This window comes from Gallus gallus, chromosome 3 (assembly GCF_016699485.2).
Source record: "Gallus gallus isolate bGalGal1 chromosome 3, bGalGal1.mat.broiler.GRCg7b, whole genome shotgun sequence".
Classification (NCBI taxonomy): Eukaryota; Metazoa; Chordata; class Aves; order Galliformes; family Phasianidae; genus Gallus; species Gallus gallus.
Window position 1 is genome coordinate 101307450 of NC_052534.1, and position 23126 is coordinate 101330575.

Sequence of the window (23126 nt, forward strand, 5' to 3'; positions counted from 1 at the left end):
TATTTTAATGAATATGTATATAAATAAAAAGTTTTGTTACTCATATATGTTAACATTATTACATATTTTATATGCAGCCCAAGACAATTCCTGGTCACTCAGTGTGGCCCAGGCAAGTCAAAAGGTTGGACAGCCATGGCGTAGGCTCAGACCCACCCAGCCAGGCAGGGGAGCTTTTGACTTCTTCATTTTGTGAAGGACATTTTTCTCTACTTCACTTTTCCTTCATCTCCTCCAACACCAGCTGCTGCACCCAGGAGTAATAGATGCTATATAAAATACCTAGGCCTGCTCTGTTCTCCCTGAAGGAACAGTCTCCAAATTTGTCCTGCAAAGTACATTTCAGTGGAATCATAGAATGATAGAACAGTTTGGGTTGGAAGGGACCTTTAAGATCATGTAGTTCCAACCCCCTGCTATAGGCAGGGACACCTCCCTGTAGACCAGGTTCCTCACAGCCCCGTCCAGCCTGGCCTGGAATGCTTCCGTGGAGGAAAGGAGGAGTTGGCATTGCCCATACTGGAGCCTTCCCCACACTCAAACTCCTAGAGGCAGAAGAGCCAGGTCCTACGAGCAAGCTTTGTGGAAGACTTATAGTCTTTTTCACCCCTTCAGGAAAGCACAGTATGAACTGCCAAAGGACTCTGACTTGCTTCCACACAAGTCTCAGCTCCAGCCTGTTTGTAGGCGCAGAGTGAAGCAGCCTGCCACCAGCCTGGCATCCAGAGCAGGGTGAGAGCCTTCCCCATCCCGAGCTGAATCTCCTTACATTTAGCACCACACCTCACATTTCATACTTAAAATCCAAATTCCTTAAAGACGTGGGAAGTCTTACAAACCTCATCTACTTTGTGAAGCACTATACGGAGCAACATTCACAAGCTGGACACATTCTTGCCGAAATGCCATTTTTATTGCAGTATACCTTTACACGGCATACAGATATCTGAATGTTGCATCTTTTGTTAGAACTTGGATTTCATTTGTACCACTTAAATAACACAGAATGTCATGTTTGTTTCACAAACTGTCAGTTTAGACTACCAAAATATACAGTTTTTCCTTTCCCCCCAGCAAGGTTCTGAGGTACAACTGAAGTTTACCACTTTATCTTCCTGTGCTTTACAAGAATCTTTTCATAGATAAACCTATCAAACAACATTTCTACATTCCTATACAAAGCAAAGAATTACAGCTGAAATTAACACCGTCTGGTTGTTGCATTAACCTATAAAAAAAATCATTCAGTTAAAAAAAAAAAAGACATAATGGACTTTGCAGCTTTACTTAAAAACAGCCAGCTACATGTACGCACAAGTGTTTCTTAGGCATCAAGAAGAGTTTTGAATCAAAAAGTGATTTTTCTTGGGCTTGTAGAGAAGGCACTGATTTTAGCTGCATAGCAGCTCAGGAGTGTTTTATACTTCATTTAAGTTACTACAGGTTTTAAAGTTTTAGTGTTAATGTGCAACATTTGTACCAGCTGTTGCAATACTCTCCAGTATTCTCCAATCATTCCCTCTGGCTCAACAGCACAAATATGTACATCAGCTGTAAATGCTCCTCCACCCCCCATGCCTTCTGTGCTGAGTGATGTCCAACTGACCTTGCGAGGAGCTAGCTGAAGGCAGAGCAGAAGTAAGGCTCGTGCAGAACACCACACTTCTCTTCCTGCTCGGTTTGAGATGCTCTGGAGAACTCCAAACCCTCAGTGAGGCTTCGGTGCCTTCCATCTGGCAATGCATTGACCACCAAGAGCGTCAGGCATCCAGACCTTCCTCAGGAGGTGCTTCTTAGCCCTTGCTAGTCTGACACTCCAAGGGCTGCTTCTCTCCAAAGTGCAGGAACAGCTCCTGAAGAGAGGCCTTCCAGAGTCATGACAGACAAGCACATCAACTTGTATCTATTTAAGGCCTTCTACACACTAAGCCTTCGTTAGACTTGTGTCAGATGCTGCGTTTCTCTACTCCTTAGCTGCAAAATTACAATATGCTGCTTTCTACCTTTCACCCCTTGTGCCAAGGTTTTCTGTAGCACACAAGGCAGGCCACAATCTGAGATAACTCTGTAAGCAGTGCACAGAGTGGCTGGTGCTACAACGTGCCATCAGTCATCTGGTGACTACACAGCACAGATTGGAGTATTTACAGCAGGGCAGCCAAGAAGATTCAGCACCGAAGAAGAGGGAGTATCTGAGATGAGATTGCTTAGAAAAATGCATTTCTTACCTAAGCCTAGAATGAGCAAGTTGGTGGTAGGACAGACCGATGCTACCGGTAAAATGAACTCTCTACTTAGTTTTTGGGTCTTTGGGGTTGGTTTGGTATTAGTATACGCGCCAGCTGCATAGGAGCTGGTTCAGCATATAGGATAACGTTGTGATCTTTCCAAAATATAAGTTATTCTAAACCACTAAGTCATTTGCTTACCCTGCCCCTCACACCTCCTTTCATTAGCAATCATGTTCAGCATGATGTTTCATAGGCATTAAATGCTCCAAGTACGGCAGCTAGAAAGAGCTAGAGTATTGCAGTGTACCAAACTTCTGCCCAGAGCAGCCATTTGTTACACTTAAAAACACATCTACGAGTTAAATAGGAAGGATCCCTGCAATACAGAATTTGAGCACTGTTAATCATTTATTCTTGCCATCCCTTTCCCTAAATATCAAAAGGTTGATACATACAGTGCTCCTTTATCTTCTCCCCATCGCCTGCCCCAGCAGTCCTTAAGATAAACCAAAGCGAGTTTGGGAACTTGCAGCCCCACTTCTGTTAAAAAAAAAAAAAGTTGTGCAAGAAAGCAGGGAACGTTCAGTGAATCCAGATCTATTCTGTAGTTATAAAATTTCCAATGGCAAGGTGGTAAGGGCAAATAACCCAGTGATCATATGGCTTAAGTTCAATGCAAAGCGCACTAGGAGGTCCACGTGCAGGGCGAGAAGAGTCCAAGAAAGATGTAATGAAGTGTCCTGAAGATCAGTGTTTATGCATAGAACTCTTCTTGTTTGTGTGGTTTTTGGTATCCTCCATTAGACTGTTTCGGTTCATCCAGTGAATAGCTTCCTTCGTCTTTTTTCTTCATTCTGTACAGCATAAATGCAACTAGAAACACTGCAAACACCAAGCCTACCAGTCCTCCAGCAATAACACCTAGAAGGGAGGAAAAGACACAAATTATTACTCTAGACGCCATGCCAGCTAACACTGGTATGACTGTGTGCTTCCAGGCTGTTCCTTAAAGCGTGGTCCCTGAATTCATTATATCCAAATATGAATTTGTCCTTCTGCCCCACCAAAACAGTCATCCTTCCATTGCCAAGAGCCCACTCATCTACATGTGGTAAATAATAGAATCATAGAATGGTTTGGGTTGGAAAGGACCTTAAGATCATGTAGTTCCAACCCCCTGCTATAGGCAGAGACACCTCCCTTTAGACCAGATTGCTCAGAGCCCCATCCAGCCTGGCCTGGAATGCTTCCAGTGAGAGGGCATTCACAACCACACCAGGCAACCTGTTCCAGTGTCTCACCACCCTCATCTACAAAATCTACTAAAGATCTCCCACTGGGCCACGCTGCAAAGCGCCCAGAATGGAGCAAGACAGTGTTGCTGAACTCTAGAAAATGGACCCAAGCAGCATTAGGGCAGTTTTACAGTAATTTTTGAGTGAAGGAATAGGTTTAAACTTATAATTCCAGACAACTAGTGGTGACTGCTTTGCTATTATCAGATTAATATATTGTCCCCATCAGGGTTTCAGCAACACAAAATCATGAACCACGCTCATCTCAGAGAGGTCTAGCATAAAAGATCCACCCTCATGCTCTGAGCCATACTTGTAGAGCTGCAGCTTCTACTGCCTGGGAGACTCCTATGGGAGCCAACTAGAAATCCAGAATATCAGGTACCTCCAAGAACTTCTTTTCTGTCCATAATTCCCGAGGCTCCTGCTGCTTTGGCATTCCTCCCAGAGTCAGCCGGCACTTCAGAGTTCTGGGTAGGGACCAAATCCTCATCTTTAACCAAGATGAAGTCTCCCTGTTGGGACGTACAAGGCAGGTTATTCATGTTTTTCATCATGTCTGTTTCTATAGCTTTGTTTTTTTTTTCTTATCTAACCCTCCTTCCCCACCAATATAAAGGATTAAACTGATCCTTTGTTTGCACAAATTATCAGGCCTTCCTGCCAACCAGCCCTTCCTACATACAACCAGAGCAATCTCCCTGGAAAGGATACCAAAGCTACCAGTCCTCACCGGGTCTCCTGAGCCATCTTCAGAAACCTCCTCATGTGTAGGAGCTACGTCGCCTGGAGCTGTCGTGGGAGCAGCAGCGATGTCCCCCTCCGGATGGGTGGTGGAGTTGGTCTCAGGCACACCTTTAGTGTCTGGCATCTCAGAGCCAGGGGTTTTAGGTTCGAGCTCATGGACTGTGCCTGAGGCTTCTGAAGGAACTACATGAAGCACCGAAGGGAAGTGAGTAGTGGGACTTCTTGCTGTTGTTACAACTGCATCGTCTGTTGGTTTCTCATCAGGTGAGCCCAACAAGGGTGTTTCATCCTTCACAGCTACAACTGGCTCCTCTGTCACTACACGACTAGTTGCAGGTGGAGTTGTTACTTTCTTTTCAGTTCGGCTCTCAATCCTAGGAAACAGCTGTTCATTGAAAACCACTGCTGTTGCCAGCAACGAGGAATTGGTCGGCTCTGCTGGCATTCTCCAGGTGAGAGACTGATCAGGCAGGGGACCTGCAAAACAAAAAATATCCCCGACCAGCTTAGAGACCTGCTGATGGTATCTGCAGGATGCTGCTCTAGAGGAGGAAGCCCAACCTGCACAGCCAATTTCTGTAGTAACAGCAGTTCACTTTCTAACTCCTTCTCTTTTTCAGTGTAGTAAGAAAGGCTCAGATCAATTTCACATAAAATACAAGCACATGGCTGGAGGGAAGCAGAAGGATACCGTGGTTTAGTTCCCAATAGCTTGCTTTTCTCTTGGTGGCATCTCCCCAACTTCAAGTCCAATACTGAACGTCAAAAGGTGCCTCTCATGCATTTAAGTAATCATTCTGACAGACTTTTTCCCCACCCTAAAAACCTTTTATAATGTTTCAAAAAAAAAAACTATGGCCCATAGGAAATTGCACATCTGATGATAAAGTATGCACTGGATGTATGCTGGCAAGTAGGTTCACACACCCTCAACTGGTATCTCCTTCCAGCTTGTGAGAGAGGCTAAATGCCCTTATAGTCTCTGTGCCTCACAAGTGAAGAATCACTGCAGTTTCCTACCTCTTCAAGCAATATATCAGCAGGGACATATGGTATACCTGCTTCTGCTCCATTTCAAGTCTCCTACAATTCATTTTCTCCTAATTGTTCATCTCTGGAGCAATACAAGACAAACAGATCAGACTCCTTTTCTGTTCCAAAGTCAATATGCTGGGACACGTGTGATTATTCTTCCCCCCTCCTTTTAGCCAGGATGTTCAGGATCTTCATCCAGATCGTGACTGGCACATCTGGAAGGGTGAAGCACTAACAATGCAAGTCACTCACCTGCACCTGAACCTGAGAATCCATCATCATCATCACCAGAAGAATCGAGATCTTCAGGAGGAAGGTTCAGATTTGTAGTTTGCTTTAAAGAGAAGGGGAAAATACATGTTAGTGATGCAATCACTTAAACTAACCATGCTGTTTGTGCTGAGTCCTCTACGGGCTCCGGAAGGTTACACAAACTTTCTCTGCTCAGACTACATTTTCTTTTTGTTCCTCACTCCATCCCCCGCCCCAGAAGAGCAGTTCTGATCAGTCTGTTCACTGTCAGAAAGGTCAGTCTTGCCTCTTGCCACCTCCCTTCTGTGCTGCTTTCCAGGCTGCACTTACTTTGGGAAAGTAGAAAGCAAGGAATGAGTTCAGAAAGCCGCATCTTGGCAGCAGCCAGTGCTCAGTCCATACACAACGTAGTCACGCTGCTTCAAGTTCTGGCTGCTCACATCTTTGCTATCTACCAACCTGTTCATCTGTGATTACCTGCATCGCTTTCAAGGGGATGAAAGGAAGGGTAAACAGAGTACTTTGGCTTCTCTGCCTTTCTGAGCCCTTCCAATGCTGTTGTGCTATCTGAAACCACAGCATTTAATGAAGTGGAATGAGATTCTCTAAAGAGCGGACACTCATATCGAGTCCTGAGATAGAAGCCAGTCTGTAGAATTCCACATTCCACATGTAGAATACAGCCCTGAGCTCTCTCCCTGTATTGTATAAGGAGTACAATAACCAGCAGCCAAACTCAGTGCCAAAACAAGAGGCCAAACCCCTGTTCTAATGCACTTGTTTGTCATAACACAATGTTCAAAAGCTGTTCAGGATATCCAAAGAAGACAATACTAAACAAAGCAGTGTGATTACTTCATTCCTTTTGTTGGCTCCTGCTGTATACACTTACTGTTCACAACAGCAGACACGCAGGACTCACAGCTCATGTCTAGCCCCATTTATTTCTACCAATGGGGGAACTACCACAACCTAACCAGTCATTGCTTCTGCATTTCATCTTTCCTCATCAAACTACACTTCCAGAATTTTCACACACACACTCTATCCCAGAATGGCTGAGGTCAGAAGGGACCTCTGGGTGCACGTGGCCCAACCCCCACTCAAGCAAGGAGCATCAGTGCACCCAGCACCACATCCAGGAGGGTTGTGGAGATCTCCAAGGAGGATACTCTGCAGCCTCCCATGGAAATCTGTGCCTGTGCTTCGTCACCCTCATGGTAAGGAATTTTCCCCTATGCTCAGACAGGCACTTCTATGTTCCAGTTAGTGCCCAGTGCCTCCCATCCTGTCACTGGGTATCACTGAAAAGAATCTGACCCTTCCCCCCAAAATGCCCTCACCATCCATTTCCAGCCCTGCCCAGTCTTCAAGTCTGGCAGATACTGCACCATCTAAGTGAGGTCTGTCTCCAGCTGTGGTTTTAGCAGGACCATGAAATCTCAGTTCATTATTTGAAAGCAGGAGCAGATATCCTTGCTGGCCTTGCACCAGGCCCACCATTCCTCTTGTATGCATCAACATAGTGTTGTTTAGAAACAAGGCCTGTTTTCATCCTAACAAGAAGTCAGCCAGCAGTGGTATGATGTCAGGCAAAGTAATTGAATTTTCTCATTGTCAACTTTATTACCTACACGGCTGTATTTATTCACTCCATTTCTTTTTAACGTATTGGGTTTGCACAGTTTTCTTCTCCTTCCTTTATGCCTTTATGCCCATTCCAGATGCTCCTATAGAACAATTCATTCCCAAGGTGGTTAACTAGCCCATTAGACGGTCTCTGAACACAAATAAGCAGGCAGCCTGTCAACAACTTATTCATATCCATGACCTCACCTCTTCAAAGCAATCACTATAGTTAGATAACTATTTAAGGACAAAAAATAAGAGAACAAGAACACACACACTGAGCCTTTTTAGCATCCTTCTTTGGATGCCACTTCACTACCGGTAAGAAATGTATCTTTTCTTTCAGCTTCTAGCATACTTCTAGAACAATTTCTGAGTTGTCTTTCGATCTTTTGTTTAGCTGCACGTCATCAGGTGATCTGGATTTTCAGATCTGCCCCTGCTTGTTTGCTCTGTGCTTATGCACTCATCCATGGAAAGTAGGTCAGAGGAGTACTTCCTGTACGCTTTCCTGCTCGTGTCCAAGGCCAGTGACTCACCCAAGCTGATCTCATCGCACTTCAAGTATTGAGCATGAACTATTGGTGCTGAAAGAACATGGAAAGACTGCCAGGCTTCCCAAATTCACCACCCCCTCAATCTTTCTTCCTTTCCAGTAAGTCCAGAAGCAAAGTCAGGTTTCACAAACCATACCACTGGGGTGGACTGGGGGACTGAGAGCATTTCTCTCCAGCTTTTGTTCCGTCATCACAATCCTTCGTCCTCTCACCCTGCTTGGCTTTGGGTGCAGAAGGGGAATATGTTCTCCTGGTGGGAAGATGTTAGCAGTCCCTCCGAGGTTTTAACTGAAGAATGGGACTACCAAGACAGACTAAGGTCTTACACCACGGTCTTTACCTAGGATCAAGATTAACTTCCCTCCAAATCTGAACCTTCAGAGGTAGCTTATACAGGATTTCTAAGAAGCCTCAGGAGACATTACAGAACCACTCACGTGTCTTACCAGTAAGAATGCCCACAAAGTGATGTAACTCATTACACCATCCACTTCATGACACAAACATCAAGGAAAATTTATGTTCACTTATATGAAGGCTACCCTTCTTGCTCCATAAACTGTAGCTTCAGTAGGTGTGAAAGGCAATGTCCTTTCCTTCTGACACCACAGGATTTAAGCACTGCAGGAAGGTCATGCTTCTGTAATGATTTGCTGCTGCTGAAGAACTTCAGACACAAGGCTAACGTAAGACACTGACTCAAAGCAGCACTAAAAGAGATCAAACTAATCTGGGTTTGGATTAAAAATAGAAGAGACATTGTGCTGTTCAGACAAACACACACCTCATGGTCAAGTCTTGTCCATGATCTTTCATTGCAAATGAGTTTCACCAACGGGAGAGGTCTGGGTTAGTCAAGAGGATTAGGAGTGCAGAACACAGAATTGCCAGGTTGTGTTGTATAAGTGCTGGAAAGAAATCAAAGCTTCGCTCTGCTGAAAACTCTGGATCCCGTTAGCTACTGTAGGTGTGCTTTTAGAAATCACTTCCATCGTCATCCAGCTGAATTTTCAGACCTCCGGGACTACTCCCAGACCAGTCACATTATGTGAGAGCTGCTCTGAAAGTAATGCTGTTTTATTATGCTGGCCCACAAGGTCACATGAAGATGTTGGTGTTACGGCAGCACAGGTTGAACCATCCCACCAATATCCCATTACATGTTGTTGCTGTGTGACAGATGGCAGCAGAGGGGCACAGTGTGACAACATGGAGTCTGACATGGAAGTATGGAGGAAACAAAGGTGAGCAAATGAATTCCTCCAGGCAGAAAAAAAATGGCACCCGTTGACATTCACTGATGCTTGCTGAACATTTCTGGAGATCAAACAGTGGATGTGAGCACAGCGAAGCAGTGGCAACAACAGTGTGAAAGATAAGCCACATTCCAGGCAGCCATGCAGATTCTTACAAGGGCTCATGTTCATCACTGACAAAAATGCACAGCTTACAGTGGTGACTGCTGAAATATAGTGTGTGTAGCTGAGAATTTTCTCTATCCAACAGTGCCATTGCACTCTTTGTACCTGTTGTGGTTTCCATGGAAATAAAGAAAAGACATTACTTTTGGAGCAGCCTACATAACTGATGAGGGACTGTATGAACACAGTTCAGTTCAGGCTGTGGATCCTTCAAGGACAGAGCTCTGATGGCATTCCTTGTATTCTATCTGAAGATCTGGTGATTTTGCTACTCCACCTACAACGTTTTTTACTTAAAAAAAAAATTGATAGAATCATGAAGGTCTGAGACCAATAAAATCTTGTCCAACCACCAACCCCATGACACAACAAGCTTTTCTTTTTTTAATTAATTCTTTCATTTTTAAATGCATCTCATACAACCGACTAGCAATACTTGCCTAGCACAGCGATTTGGTTTGGTGTCACTGATCTCAGTTGCATAACACGAGGGAGAAGCATTTTACCAGCACTTCTGATAGTGCTGAGCAGTGCCTGCTAAGCACTTCCAAGTCTCAAGCAGTCCGTCTAGGGGAAACCCTCAGGAAGCTGCTGGGTTCTGCTCTCACTGAGGGCTGCATTGTTACACAACAATAGCTATTCAGTTCTGCTGGGACAACCAGAAAGCTGCTCAGTGGCATCTTCAATTTAATCAAGAATTTTGACAATTCATTAGCAATATTATTGGCTCCAGAAGTCTGACACACACCAGACTTGTAAAGAAAAAGATCTGAAGCATAATTTCTACCCATTCTTCGGTCTTCATCTCGCTCCCAGTCTCAACCCAAGGATCCTTCTGTGCTGCTCTATCTCAAGCACTGTCTCACGGTGCAGGGGAGATTTATAGTTTATTAGTTGATCTCACCCCACCCAAACTGGGAACCACATTTCTTTAACTTGAAGTCGGGGCATATGTGAAAGGAAGCAGCACATTTCAAACTGCTCTTTGAGGTAAGCAAAACCACTGGCTTTGCCACAAGCTGCTACAAGCCCTGAACTAGATTAGGGGTGATTTGTATCCCACTCTTGTTAATCCCGGTTAGCGATCAGCCAATTACAGCAGCATCAAAAATACCCGAAATCCTCCATTATCTGAATAATGCTGTTAAATTTGCACATTTATTTCTCAGAGTTGTAAATCCTCCTCATTGAGCTGGGAAGGGATGAGCTCTTCCAGCTCAAACACCTCCCTGACCGCCCTGTAACATTCTGCCAGCTCTATGGGAAGCAAAACCAACGACCTGCTATGCAGTTTGAAGAGATTTACACAAATAAGTATTTGCTTTCTAATTTGCCTACCACATATTACGCTGCAGACTTACACAAGGCTTTGAGCAGCCCTAAAATAAACCCACGTGAAAAGGTTTCTTTGATCTTTTTCTATATATTGAAGGGCAATTCTGTTATGAGGGCTAGCCCTGCTATCTGAGGCAGGGCAGCCTGAAGAGCTTCTGGCCTCAAAATATTTATATTAGTGCGTGGGAAGATAAAACCTCCTGCTGAAAGAAACTTTAGCTTTGTTAAACCTTGATATTCTGCAGTTAATAACCCACACATGATTAATTCCAGCCCCAGCTCTCCAGGGTCTGCAGGCAGCCTCGACTGTTAAGCAAAAAGAAGGCAGAACCCACCACCAACCTCACCTATAGCCCCCTCCTGCAGCCTGCTGGCACTGTCAGCCACACACATCCTTCATTTTAATGGGCAGACTGGGATAGCTGAAACAGAACTGGTGCTCTTTATGTGACAAGTCAGAAGCAATGCTGCTGTGCATATCTGACTTGCCAGAAGCCAACAGCAGCATGGCACCATCTCAGCTAGCATCTCTTCCAGATGTTCCTCCTGTCTTTCCACAGCTCAGGACAAGCAGTAGCGCTGCCTGGTGACCCTGCAGGCTAGTGATATAGTTCTCATCCCACAGGAGCTAAAGCAGCAGGCTAGCAGCAAAGGTCAGAGCACAAAGCCAACTACAGACTGTGCTCCGAGCAGCCCACAGACTGCATGGAATCACAGAACATCCCATTGGAATAAACCCCCAGGATCACTGAATCCAACTCCTGGCTCCACATAGGCCCAGACAGAATCCAGCCCCCATGTCTGAGAGCAGTGTCCAAATGCTCCTTGAGCTCTGGCAGCTCGGAGCTGTGCCCACCGCCCTGGGGAGCCATTCCAGGGCCCAACCATTCTCCATATAGCTACTCCATATGCACTGCAGCTACAGTTCTACTAGCTCCAGAGTCTCACCTGCTCACTACCGCGCTGTTGCCCAACCACCACTACATCTCCTTACTGTGACAGGGCAACTTTTGTAATTAAGTAGGGCCAAAACCCAGCAATCAACATGCCAAGAGTGAAAATGAGCCAGCTTGTCGCTCTCAGCTTGGGTTTCACGTTCTGCAGCACGGCCCTTTCAACTGCAGTTCACCCCACCGCCTCCCGCACAAGCGTGTCACTTCACGCTCCCTGGACCGTCCCCCGTATTCACACAGTCTTGTGATGACCCAGATCAGGGAACTGGTCTGGTTAAAGGAGAAAAAGAAACAACAAAGTAAACCAACACTGTCATGCAAAGAATTTTCCAGCAAGACCAGTTCTGTGCTCAGCGCATGAATGCACAAGTGTTTGTATTGGCACAGGGCACGGCGCGGCAGCCAGGGCTGCTGCAGTAGTTCCTACAGAATCACAGCCCGGGTTCCTGGGATGCTGACACGCACTCAGCACCCCGCGGCAGAGGGGCCACGAAATGCCCTGCTGCAGCTGTGCATTATGGAAGTGTGCATTGCCACCCTCAGACTGCGGGCAGCATGCAAAGCAGAGGCTGACTCAAAGGACCGCACAGGTTTATATAAGGAGCAAGCAGAGAGGTTGCAGGGAGACTTCTCTTCTGGAGAGTTCCTTTGTTCGGGATGGGTAAGGTTTGTTCTTAAGACTCAGTTCTGACACAGCTGAGCTGCTTCCCAACCATCTCTCAGCCAACTCTTTGACAAGTTCAGCGGGTCCTTCAGCAACATAGAGAAACTTCAAGTCTGTGCTCCTGCTCTCTTACCTGGATGTATCAAACCAGAGAGTTAATACACACTGCTTGTACTCATGTCAACCTGTTCTAATAGCCAAGCAATACAGCTCAGGCCAGTGAGTGAATCTCACCATGCCTACAAACTAGCACCCTGTGTGCCAGTGGCAGGTTTGGGCTGTACAATATAGCCCAAGAAGTCACAATCAGAGCTCAGTACCTCATCTCCCACATCCAAGGCAGCCTGTTTTGAACATGCAATCTAATGAGAAGCTCTTCTCCTTTAAGATAATCTCATGGGAAGCAGTCGGTTCAGTCTTGAGCTAGAACTGCTCTTCTTGAAGGAGCCTTTAGCATCAGCTCTTTAGCATCTTGATAGTTCAGTTGTGTTTCTTCAGATAGCACCAAAATGCCACAGTCAATGCAAAATCCTGAAGAGGTACAGCAAAAGAGGCCCAGTAGCTGACAGCACCAGTTCATCTTGGGGAATTACTTGGTTTCAGCTGGTCTGAGAGATGAGCAGCAAGGTTCAATAGCTGAGACCCGGACATATCTAACGTGTCTTCAAATCCTTTAATGTCACCGGAATTTCTTAGTTTGTGGTGTAGAAAAACAAGCAGCAAAGGTTGAGTTTTGCAGCCAACAGGCAGTTCACCTACTGGATTGGAAAAGCACTGACGCAGAATGGCCTAGTTCCACCCAAAGCCAGCGGTGGGCTGCCAGTCCCAGGAACCCTGAGCTAATGAGGTTTAAAAGGCAAGTGTATACTGCAGGTCACATTCTCTATGAACTACAATCCCATCCAGTGAGGACCTTCAGCATCTCAAAACCACTACCCATGCACACAACACAGATAAACACGACCCCACCAGTATAACAACTACAAGTGACAAGAACTACAGTTCCTGACACATTTTCATCCCCTTGCAGCAGCACAGCCACATGCTCTCTGGCTACCATATATCACAACATGCCTAGCTGCTGCAAAGACCAGATAGATGATGCTGGCAGCCACTTAAATGGAGACTGATCTTTGTAGTGTTACCCTCTAACGCATTCATACATGTTGACCTTAGGTCTCTAACAGCAGACCCAGCAAAACCAGTCCCCATGCCCATCCATGTGCTCACTTATATTCCTGTAAACAGTCTGGCTTGCAGCTGGGCACAAATTCCTCTCCTTGCACCATCTCCAGCTGTCCACACTTCCTGTGTTATGGACCATCACTGGAGTGAAAATCCCAGCAAAGCAAATCGATTTATTGCAGCTCTTACCTCAAACCCACTTTCAGACTACATCTTGGCTGCATGAGGCAAACCATTGCCAGCAGATCAAGAGAGGTAGCTCTTCCTCTCTACTCACTCAGCATTGGTGAGGGTTAATCTGCAGTGTTAGGTCCAGTTTTGGCCCTCTCTGTACGAGAAAGGGCCACATGATGATCAAAGGACAGAAGCACCTATCCTGTGGTCATTCGGCCCAGGAAGCTCCAGCTCAGAAACTGGACACGAGTCTGTAGGAAAGCATGATGTGCTCTACAGCTTCTCAGAGTAGGCTGGTGGCACACTGCCTCTCTGAGAGCACCAGGAAATATGCGTGTGCCTCTGGTCTCTGGGAAGCCTCTTTCCTGGGCACAGATGCCACACAACTTGGCTGGTGGAACTACTACCCATCTCAAATGAGCTCCATGTTCTTTTGCATCAGCATGAGCAAGGCTGCAACTGCACCAGTGCCCTGACCTGAACAGATGATTCCCAGAGGTCAGAGGTGACACCAACACCATGCTAGGTGGTATTCTGAGAGGGAATATGATCTGTTCACCTTATGAAGGGGAGTCAACGTACAATCAGGAATACCTTCTGCCTCCAGGAATTGTTATGAGGCAAGAACGAATGCAACAGCCTTCAGTATCTAGGCATATGGCCAGGAGAGGACCTAGGTTCTTATCTTGCTCCTAGGAGTTTCTCTCTTCTCCCCTAGCAATTACCTCGAGTGAGATATACCCAGGAGCCAGGAGACAAAGCTGTAAGATCTTCTTGAAGGATCACAGAAGCATTTTCACTGTATTAGTAATACACATACAGGTTTTTAATTTGAGCAGAGTGCTTGCAGTACTAAGCTTGTTCAGTGAAATCCAAGGTTCAGATAAAGATCCCTGGACATCGCACTAAGAATTTACCGACAGTATTTCTGGACCTGCATGTTCCATACAAACATCCCAGACATTCGTTACCTTTAAGCACTGTATTTCGTTATGAATCTCATACCCAGCTCCATAGCTCTGCCCCCACTTCCCTCCAGGCGCACCCCCTCTGCAGAGCTCAATGATCAGAGAGCTCAAGAGTCCTTCAGAAAGAACCACCTGGCCCAAACAGACCCATCCCAATATCTGTCTCACATATGCACGCCAGACGGCAAGGTGGGTCACACTCACAACCTTTATGCTGTTGTTCACCAGTTCACTGCAGAAGGCGCTGACCATTTGCAAGGGAGGTGCAAAAGCAAACCAGGCTTGGGCAGCAAAGTGAGCCAGCAGTCAGCATTCAGCAACTGCCTTCTGCTTTGGTCACGCCCACTACAGTTAAGCTCTAGCTAGTTCTGCTGAGCTCTGTTCTGCACTGCAAGACTTGTGCCAGTCAACTGCAAGCTTGCATTTGCTTCTACGCCCCACCATTTCCAGCTTCAAGAAAACCAGCATGGATGTGAAGAAATTACATCTTCCCTTACATCATGAGTCATAGCACCAGGTCTGCTTTATCCACAGCATCTCACAGCATTGACTAAGCATAGCCTGTTGATGATGCAGATGCCATCCTTACCAAACAGATGTAGTTGCATTAGCATGACTAAGCCGTGCACAAAAGGACTGAACATCACCAGATGCAGCAGTCACACCACAGGTTGGGAAAACCTCAGTTCCCCCATCCCAGAAGTCCTCTTAAAGAGCCACTACAGCTCACTACAGAAAGGTACATTAGGCATTTATTGAGTAAACAGCATGTGGATTAACATTAAACAAATCAACTCTGATCCAGAGTAGCTCACTTAAACCGTTTCGTGTTGTATCTATAGAGTGGACTATTACAAAAGACAGCGGGCAATGCAAGGCCAAGTGCTTCAGTATGAAGTTAGTCTTAGCACAACAGCCCTTAAGTCAGACAAGCTTCTGACAAGCAATACCTTCAGAATAGTTAGATGCTAAGTAAGAGGCCTGGTCTAGTATTAGATACAGAGGTTGGTGGCCCTGCCTGCAGCAGGGGGGCTGAAACTTCATGATCCTTGAGGTCTCTTCCAACCCAAGCCATTCTATGATTCTATCTATGAAGACAACTGTTCCAACAGCAGTAACTTAAAGATGCTTTGTAGAGGAATACAGTTCTGGGTCTACTCAATGACTACGAACTCTGGTCAGCACAACAGACCTCTAAAGAAAGCAGAGCATAAAAGACTCCAGGACAATCTTATGGGCTAACTCCAAAACTGCAGGCTGAGTACTACCAGCACCTCCACTACCACACTGGATGCTCTGCCATTCCAGGTTCATATTATTCACCTTGTGGGTCTCAGGACTGATTGCATAGAATTTCTCCAGCACCTTTTGTTGCTCATCCCGATACACCCCAAAAGGTTCAGTATTCAATGAGACAGTCATCATCTCCTACTAAGAGCTTTTACTTTCTTTTACTGAATACTGCAGTTTTCACAGTTTCCTAACATTCTGGGCCTGTTGCCAAAGACCCACTGGCTACATCCATACTCCCAAATTAAACAACATCAGCGAACATCCCCAGGCACTGGAACACAATCTACACCATCCAATTATTAGGTGGATCTCAGGCACAGTTTCAAGCCTTGCCAACTGGTGTGCCCCTAAATGACGCACGGGAACACTCCCAGCAGGCAACCTGGATGCAGAAGGGAGCACGGGGGGTTGTTATGGCATAGGCGACAAAATAAATAAGGTTTGCTCTGTGATCTGAAACTTAAGTTGGCTACAGGACCGAGTGGTTTCCAGCCCATTTAACTTAAAGGAACCGGTGTAATATGGAGTCACTTCCCCCCACCCCACCCCCCTTTGGCTGCATGCTGGGGAAGGGTACTGAGCAATCAGTACTTTTCTGGCTATGATAGTTCCAACTTCATATTCTTCATTATCACGTCTCCCATCTTCTGCACTAAGCAGCTCCCCACCACTGCCCAGCTACAGAAGCAGGCTGAGGAACTTTTGACAAGCTATTTAAAGACGCTTCAGAGCAGAGCTGATGCCACTGGAGGATTAAGCTCGAAGCTTTCCTGTTCGGGGCCATGAGTCAGTTGATGTAAGCGCCCGATAGCAGAGCACTCCTTTGCCACTGCCCAGACATGCCAGAGTCAGCCTCCTTTGTTAGGTGCTTTGTTCGTTGATGGGAAAGTAGTCACAATCTAGATGATTCCTCCATTAGGACTGAAACAGATTTAGAAGTCAAAGCTGTCTAGCTGCAGGCTGTTAGGCAAGTTTCGATGCAAGCCTCACTACCACCCTTCCACTGCACATAGGTGTCATCTGCAACCTGGCAGAGCCAGCAGGGTGGGCAAATCTCATTTGGCCATCAAATCTGCCAGGTGAGAGGCTCTACTGCAGTTTCATATGCACGGAGCACAGCTGAGCATTGGAAAAATACCACGTTACTGTTTGCGTCTGATATTAATTCAAGCAAACTTTGTGGTTCCTTTGGTTTGAACTTTTACTTCTCTTTCCCCTCAACCACATGACCAAAGAAAGTCTGGGCTCTGTCACTAAAGAAAGTGCCTATTAGCTGGTCAATGGGATAATAGGGCTTCTCTTCTGCTTGCCCCAGAGTGATGCTTTGCAAGGCACAGGATGCCCTGAGCTCCTGTAGGAGTGCAGAACACAAGAACACAAGCCTCCCACATCACCCATCCTGGGGTCAGGGCTCCAGCCTCCACATCCTGCTGTCAGCTGGTCAACAAACTGCACAAGACAGAGTAACCTGTATGTGCATATACTTCTTCCCTCTGTTAGTCTCAGAAGTGTACCAAAAGGCATCATTTCCTGTTTGGGGACAGGAAAGAGCCAGGTAATCTCTTCCTACAACACTGGAGCTGCTAGCTCTGACCCCAGGGAGCACACAAAGACTCTCACCAACACAGCCACAGCAGTACTGCCAAGACACAGAGCTTCACAACAGCTCTCATCTGGAACCAGTTACACTAATCACTGCTTGCTCTCCAGATGGCAGCCTGACTCCACTTTTCCTCTGCCCACCTCTGGCTTCAATATGCAGTCTGCTCCTCTAGTAACCCCTAGATGCAAATGGCTGGATGGAGCTGCTGACCATGTACCACCACCACCATTAGAAACTAATCAGTAAAGCTTTTCTATGTTCCACGTGGGACAGTCATGGTCTGCAGTGCTGCCCAGGAAGCGTTTGTTGCTCTCTCCTTACAACTGGAGCAGAGTTCAAGTTTCCTTGCAATTAAGAGGCAATCAGCTCTGGATCACGTGGCACAGGCAGACAAAGGAGCAACCCACTCCGTAGCATGGCACGCGTGAGCTCAGCTGATGGAGCCAGGGCATCCAGAGAAGCTGTTGCATGAACCAACTGCACCCTGCAGAAGGCTGCTTGGGTGACAGCGTGCCCAGTACTGCCTGCAGCCAACCAAGATATTAGCCTTTGCTCCACCACTGAGGGCACTGCCATTGCAGCACAGCGAAGTTACAAGGTGGAGCATGAGAGGAGCACAGAGTCTCCATGAAGCAAGATAGCCTGAGTACTTTCAACTGGTTGGCTGGCAGGTCCCCATCTTTTATCTCTGCCTTCAATTTAGTTGGGATTCATTCTGCAAAAGCGGTCCTTAAGGGCTTTCAGGTATGAGAAGAACCCCAAACACTACAAGACGAAATGAATGGACATCAAAGTGAATCACATTGCAAAAATAAAGGCAATGGAAGAGTTCTGCCAGATGCATGGCAGCAAGACGCATGAGTCAAAACCCAAGAAGGTTTCAAGCTAGAAACCTTGCAGGAACGCCATAGCTTACAACATCTCTGTGACTCAGTTCTAACTGCAGCTCCAGTGACTCAAGAGGAAATTCTATTACTAGCTCCATCCAAACCCCACTAACCCTCTGGTTCCCATCCAGTAAAGCAAGCCTCACTGGTGAGGCTGGTCTCAGCAGTGGCATACAAACACTACAGCCAAGCATGGCAAGGAGCCCAAGCTAACAGACTCTGTTAGACCCAGGCCGGTTCCACGAGACCTAGAACATCAGCTGCAGCCAGGCACTGCTTGAGAAACTGAGAAGTTGGGAAACCACCGCATTAGCAGATGTTGCTCCACAAGAGTTGCTTGTAGGAGGTCCAAATGTCATTTCGCCTTGAGGTGAGGCTTCACAGTGCAGTAACTTTTCCACCAGCATCTCCACAGCAGAAAGCGCACTATCGCAGGTTTCAGCCAGGCCAGATAAAGCTCACTGCTGCAGTACACCTGGAGCCCAGCAGAGCAGTAGTTCAAATGGATCGTGCTAGTTGGCTCTAACTTAGGGACCCATTAAGAATACTGACTCTCAGTGCTCCAAAAGGGACAACCACGTGATCCTGGCATTTCAGAGCATCTCCTCAGCACAGATGAATGAATCTGTAAGATGGAGCAGAAGTCCTCGCGCCTCTGGTCACAGTGTCCTCTTTGCACCTTCATGCTTATGCTCATGTTTCTCCCGTCAGAACACAGATCCAGGGCCCAGTTGTACCCCCCAACTCCAGCCTCCAGCAGAGCAAGGCTGCGGCATTGTTTGGGGGCACTGACCCAGCTGCACCAGAACAGGAGCGAGCTGAAAGCTGATGTTTCCCACCGCTCTGCTGGTTCTCTTGGCACAGCCACGGCACCTGTCTGACCTGTTTGTTTATGCAGAGGGCCACCAGGAAAGTTTCAGAAAGTAGAGCAGCACTTTCAGCTTATCACTCTCAGATACAAACAAAGATGTCTATGCTCCCTTATGACCAAAATGAGATCTAGTCAACAGAACCCAGACAAGCCACTCACCCTGAAGCAGACACATGGGCTGGTCAAATAACCACTCTCTGGCTCACTGATTACACCACTGTGACAGTAATAAGAGCTTTGGCACCTTGCACACACAGACTCACTTCTAGGTGCCTGAGCACCAAGTGAACGTTGTCCTGAGGGCTTGTGCCACCTGAGGTACCCCATGTGTCAGCAGGCACGCCAGGGTCTGGCTGTGCCAGAGTCCTGTATTAATGGCTGAGTCAATGAAGATATGTCTAAGATGACATCTTAAAGGAAATTTAATTAGATGTCAGGGGGACATGTTTCACTGAAAAGGGTGGCCGAGGTGCTGACACAGGCTGCTCAGAGAGGGTGTGGGTGCTCCACCTCTGGAGGTATTCAGGGCTGGGTTGGACGAGGCCCTGGGCAGCCTGATCTGGTGCCCGATTTAAATGGTTGGCAACACTGCCCACAGCAGGGGGTTGGAACCTGACAGTCTGTGAGGTCCCTTTTGCCCCAAACTGTTCTGTGATTCCATGAACATATGGAAGCTGCAGTGTCAAAGCACTGTTACTTCATCACTGGCATCACCTCCTTGGGAAAGAGGTCATCTCTCTCCCAAGAAAATTCCTCCTCTATCCACTCCCACAGCCAGCCCTGCTAAAATCCTAGCTCCCTAGCTGTGAGATGGCACACACAGTTGTGGAATATCCATCTCAGAGGCATTACTATGGTCCTTAGACACACAAAAGCCACATCAAACAAGCTGCTACTATACAGGCCACCTGGAGACATCTACACACTAGCAATGCAAAATACATACTTAAAACAGGCCAATTTTGCTGCTAAAACAGCAGCCTACACTTCAGGTTAGTGCACTCAATTTTAGAAGGCTTACAGGTTTCCTGCACTTGCTGTAACACGTCTCGGGTTGTTAAAGAGGATTGTTTGGTTTCCAGAAGTTTCAGAGTGCTGCCATTACAAATGTTAGCTCTTCCAGCCACTTAAAGCTGAGAGCAGCCTGGAACAAAAGGCGACCAACGTGCACTGGAGCCCCCTACCCCATACCAGCCATAGCTTACAGCTCTCTGCTTTGTCAGAGCTGAATCACTGTTTACTGGCAGGGAGCTAGCAGCAAGCAAGCATTCACACGGAGAAGCACTGTTTACAGCACTTGATAGAGCAGCGTCACATAATTTGTGTGTATTCCAGCAGAAGAAAGTGCTTCCTTCTCATCTGCTGCCTACATGTTTAATAAGCAAGCTGGGCTACCTCATTTCTTCTAATTAGCTTACGTTCAGATAGGAATGACATCACCCTTGGAAAAAGAGTTCTGCCTGCCCTGCTAAGCTTGCCTTAACCAACAGCACACATGTACACCCACTGGAACAATCCAAACCCTGTTTTCCTCAAGACACAGGCTGGGTTGTCCACTGTCCTGCAGCAGGTCATGCATCCCAGCTTGGCTGGATTCCCAACAGGGCTACATCCTAGAAGAGGTTCCCACTGAGAGAATAACCAGATGAACCCGTTAGGATGTGTCAGCCTTCTCATTTCAAGAAAAGCAGTGCTCCTATTGTTCCAAAGAGGGAACTGAATGTCATATAGGATGTTTGAACAAGGCAGTGTCATCTTGAGGACACAGTAGGAACCCCCTTACTATTCCTGCACATAACAGCACTCAGAACAAACTGCTGTTGCATGGCTCCTTTCTTGTTCTGGCTGCTTAGCAAAGCCCTGAAGTAATAGCCAAGGCCAAGTGATGTACCAGAGGCAGACCACCAAGAGCCAGGCACACCCATAACGCTGTGACCTGGCAAAGGACTATCCCGGGTCACTCTTCTTCACATCGAGTCCTTCTGTCACTGTGGCTCCAGACGGGTGGGAAAGGCTTCATCACTGACATTTCAACATGGGAAATCGGCCACGTGATCCCCAGGAGGGAAGCAGCATCGCTGAGTCACTGCTGAGCACCCAAGGACTTCTGCTCCGTGCTCACGCCAGACAGCCCTCAACCTGAAGCGTCACCCAGCATCTCCCACACACTGGAAAACTCCATAGGAGTGTTCACCTCACGCCTTTATCACGTCTAATAAGAAAGATTTCTCACAGGGTAAATTTTACCCAAATCCACTCCGGAGGCCACAAGCAAACCGCAGGTTTTCCACTTGATTTCTTAAGACGCTCACTCAGAAGCAGTGAGTGGGGCCCTCTCCCCATGACACGGGGCTGCTTACACTCACACGCCTGTCATTTGTAGCCTCCTCACAGCCCAACCACTCACCACCACGAGGCCCAGATGTCCCGACCCACGGGCAGCGCTCAGGCAGGGTGGCACAGCGGAGCTGCAGGCATTGGGCTCAGCTCAGGCCCTGCTGTTGGGCCACGCCTCACCCAACCACTGCTGGACAGCATCTCCAGACCACTTCCAAATCACACTATTGTTTGAGTTGGAAGGGACCCTTAATGGTCACCTAGTCCAACTCCTCTGCCATGAGCAGGGACACCTACAGCCTGACTCTGAGTGTCCCCAGGGATGGGGCAGCCACCACCCCTGGGCAACGTGTGCCAGTGCTCCCCTGCCCTTACTGCAGAAACTTTTTTCCTTGTATTCAGCCTAAACCTCCTCTCTTTTAGCTTGCAACCATTTCCCCCCGTCCCTTCCCTTTCCCTTTCTGACCCCCCAGAAGTGCAGAAGACCCCACAAGCGATGCCCCCACACGGAGCCCGGGAGCCGCAACAAGTGCCGCGCTGCCGGGGAAAGGCAGAGCCATCCCCTGTTCGTGGATGACATCTGGCGGCTGCAGCTGCACGGAAGCCGGGCTGCCGGGGCTGACACGCCGCCCTCAGCCTTACGGCGGCTTCGGGCCGCTCCCCGGGAGAGCTCCTGGAGCTGGAAGCAGAGAAAGAGGGGCTCGCGGGGCGGCCGGGACGGCGTACAGCTCGGGGAAGCGCCGAGCGGAGTTCCAGGAGCTCTGTTTGAGGAACAGAGGCGCCGGGCGCACCCTCCCCCCGTCACAAAGGACCGCACGCGGGGGCCGCGCTCCGGCTCTCCCCGCTTCCACAGTCGCGGCGCGCTCTCTGCCTCGCACCGGGGCGGGGCCGCCAGCAGGTCGAGAGCGGCAGCGGGTCTGGTTTGAATTAAGACTCCCGCAGCACAAAAGGCCACGGGAGCCGCTCCCCCCCGCGCTAACCCCGTCGACGCGGGGAGCCGAACCCGCGGGGATCCGAACCCGCGCCTCCCGGAGCCCCGCCGCCCACGTGCGCCGCTCCTCCCGCCCGCCCGCCGCTCACCGGGACGGCAGCGTGGAAGCAGAGCGCTGCCAGCAGCACGGCCACAGCGCGCAGCATCGTCCTCCTCCTCGGCGGGCCTCGGGAGCGCTCAGCCTGCCCTCGTCTCGCCGCTCCTGTCCCGCTCCTCGGAGTGCGCTTTTATTAAGCAACCGCCGCCTTTCCTCCGGGAGTTTTCAATACACAAACTTATATTCTCAGTCGCTCTTATCTTCCCCTTCGCGCGCGCTCTGCCAAACCAGCCTCCCAGCAGCGCTCTGCGACCGCGAGGAGTTGAACTCTGTCTTTTAATGAACCCACGGCAACAACCTTCACCTTACGGCCACCCCCTCCGGCCCCGCCCCGCCCCGCCCCGCTCCCCTCGGCCCGGCCCCGCCGCCCGCCCCCGCTTCCTGCCGCCCCGTACCTGCGCGCCGCCCCGCTCCCCCCGCCCGGAGCCCCGCTCCCCTCTGCCTGCATTCCCGCATTTCCTCTGCGGCGGCGTTGGTCCCGCCGAGCTTCCTTCCTCCTCGCTAAAAATAATGGGAACTTTATAGCGCTCCCTTCCCTTTTCACGGTGGGAACATCCCGGGGGGGGCCCCGCTCCGACCAGCGAGGGCTGCTCCCCACAAG

The 23126-nt window shown here is 48.2% G+C and overlaps 1 protein-coding gene across 1 annotated transcript; it reads right to left on the bottom strand.

Annotated features, from left to right (window-relative positions):
• Nucleotides 1–894: 894 nt before the first annotated feature.
• SDC1 (syndecan 1) lies at nucleotides 895–22775 on the bottom strand. Its single transcript, XM_419972.7, has 5 exons — nucleotides 22518–22775; nucleotides 5561–5642; nucleotides 4260–4750; nucleotides 3912–4041; nucleotides 895–3152 (listed from the first exon to the last, which is right to left on the bottom strand). The coding sequence occupies exons 1-5, from the start codon at nucleotides 22572–22574 to the stop codon at nucleotides 2986–2988; spliced, it is 927 nt and encodes a 308-aa protein (XP_419972.2). The 5' UTR covers nucleotides 22575–22775; the 3' UTR covers nucleotides 895–2985.
• Between the last annotated feature and the right edge of the window lie 351 nt (nucleotides 22776–23126).

Excerpts from the sequence above, each read along its gene's own strand:
- SDC1 (XM_419972.7), bottom strand. The coding sequence starts at position 22,574 with ATGCTGCGCGCTGTGGCCGTGCTGCTGGCAGCGCTCTGCTTCCACGCT. Across the intron at positions 5,643-22,517 it reads GCTTCCACGCTGCCGTCCCG|CAAACTACAAATCTGAACCT; the intron begins GTGAGCGGCGGG and ends TTCTCTTTAAAG. Across the intron at positions 4,751-5,560 it reads ATTCTCAGGTTCAGGTGCAG|GTCCCCTGCCTGATCAGTCT; the intron begins GTGAGTGACTTG and ends TTTGTTTTGCAG.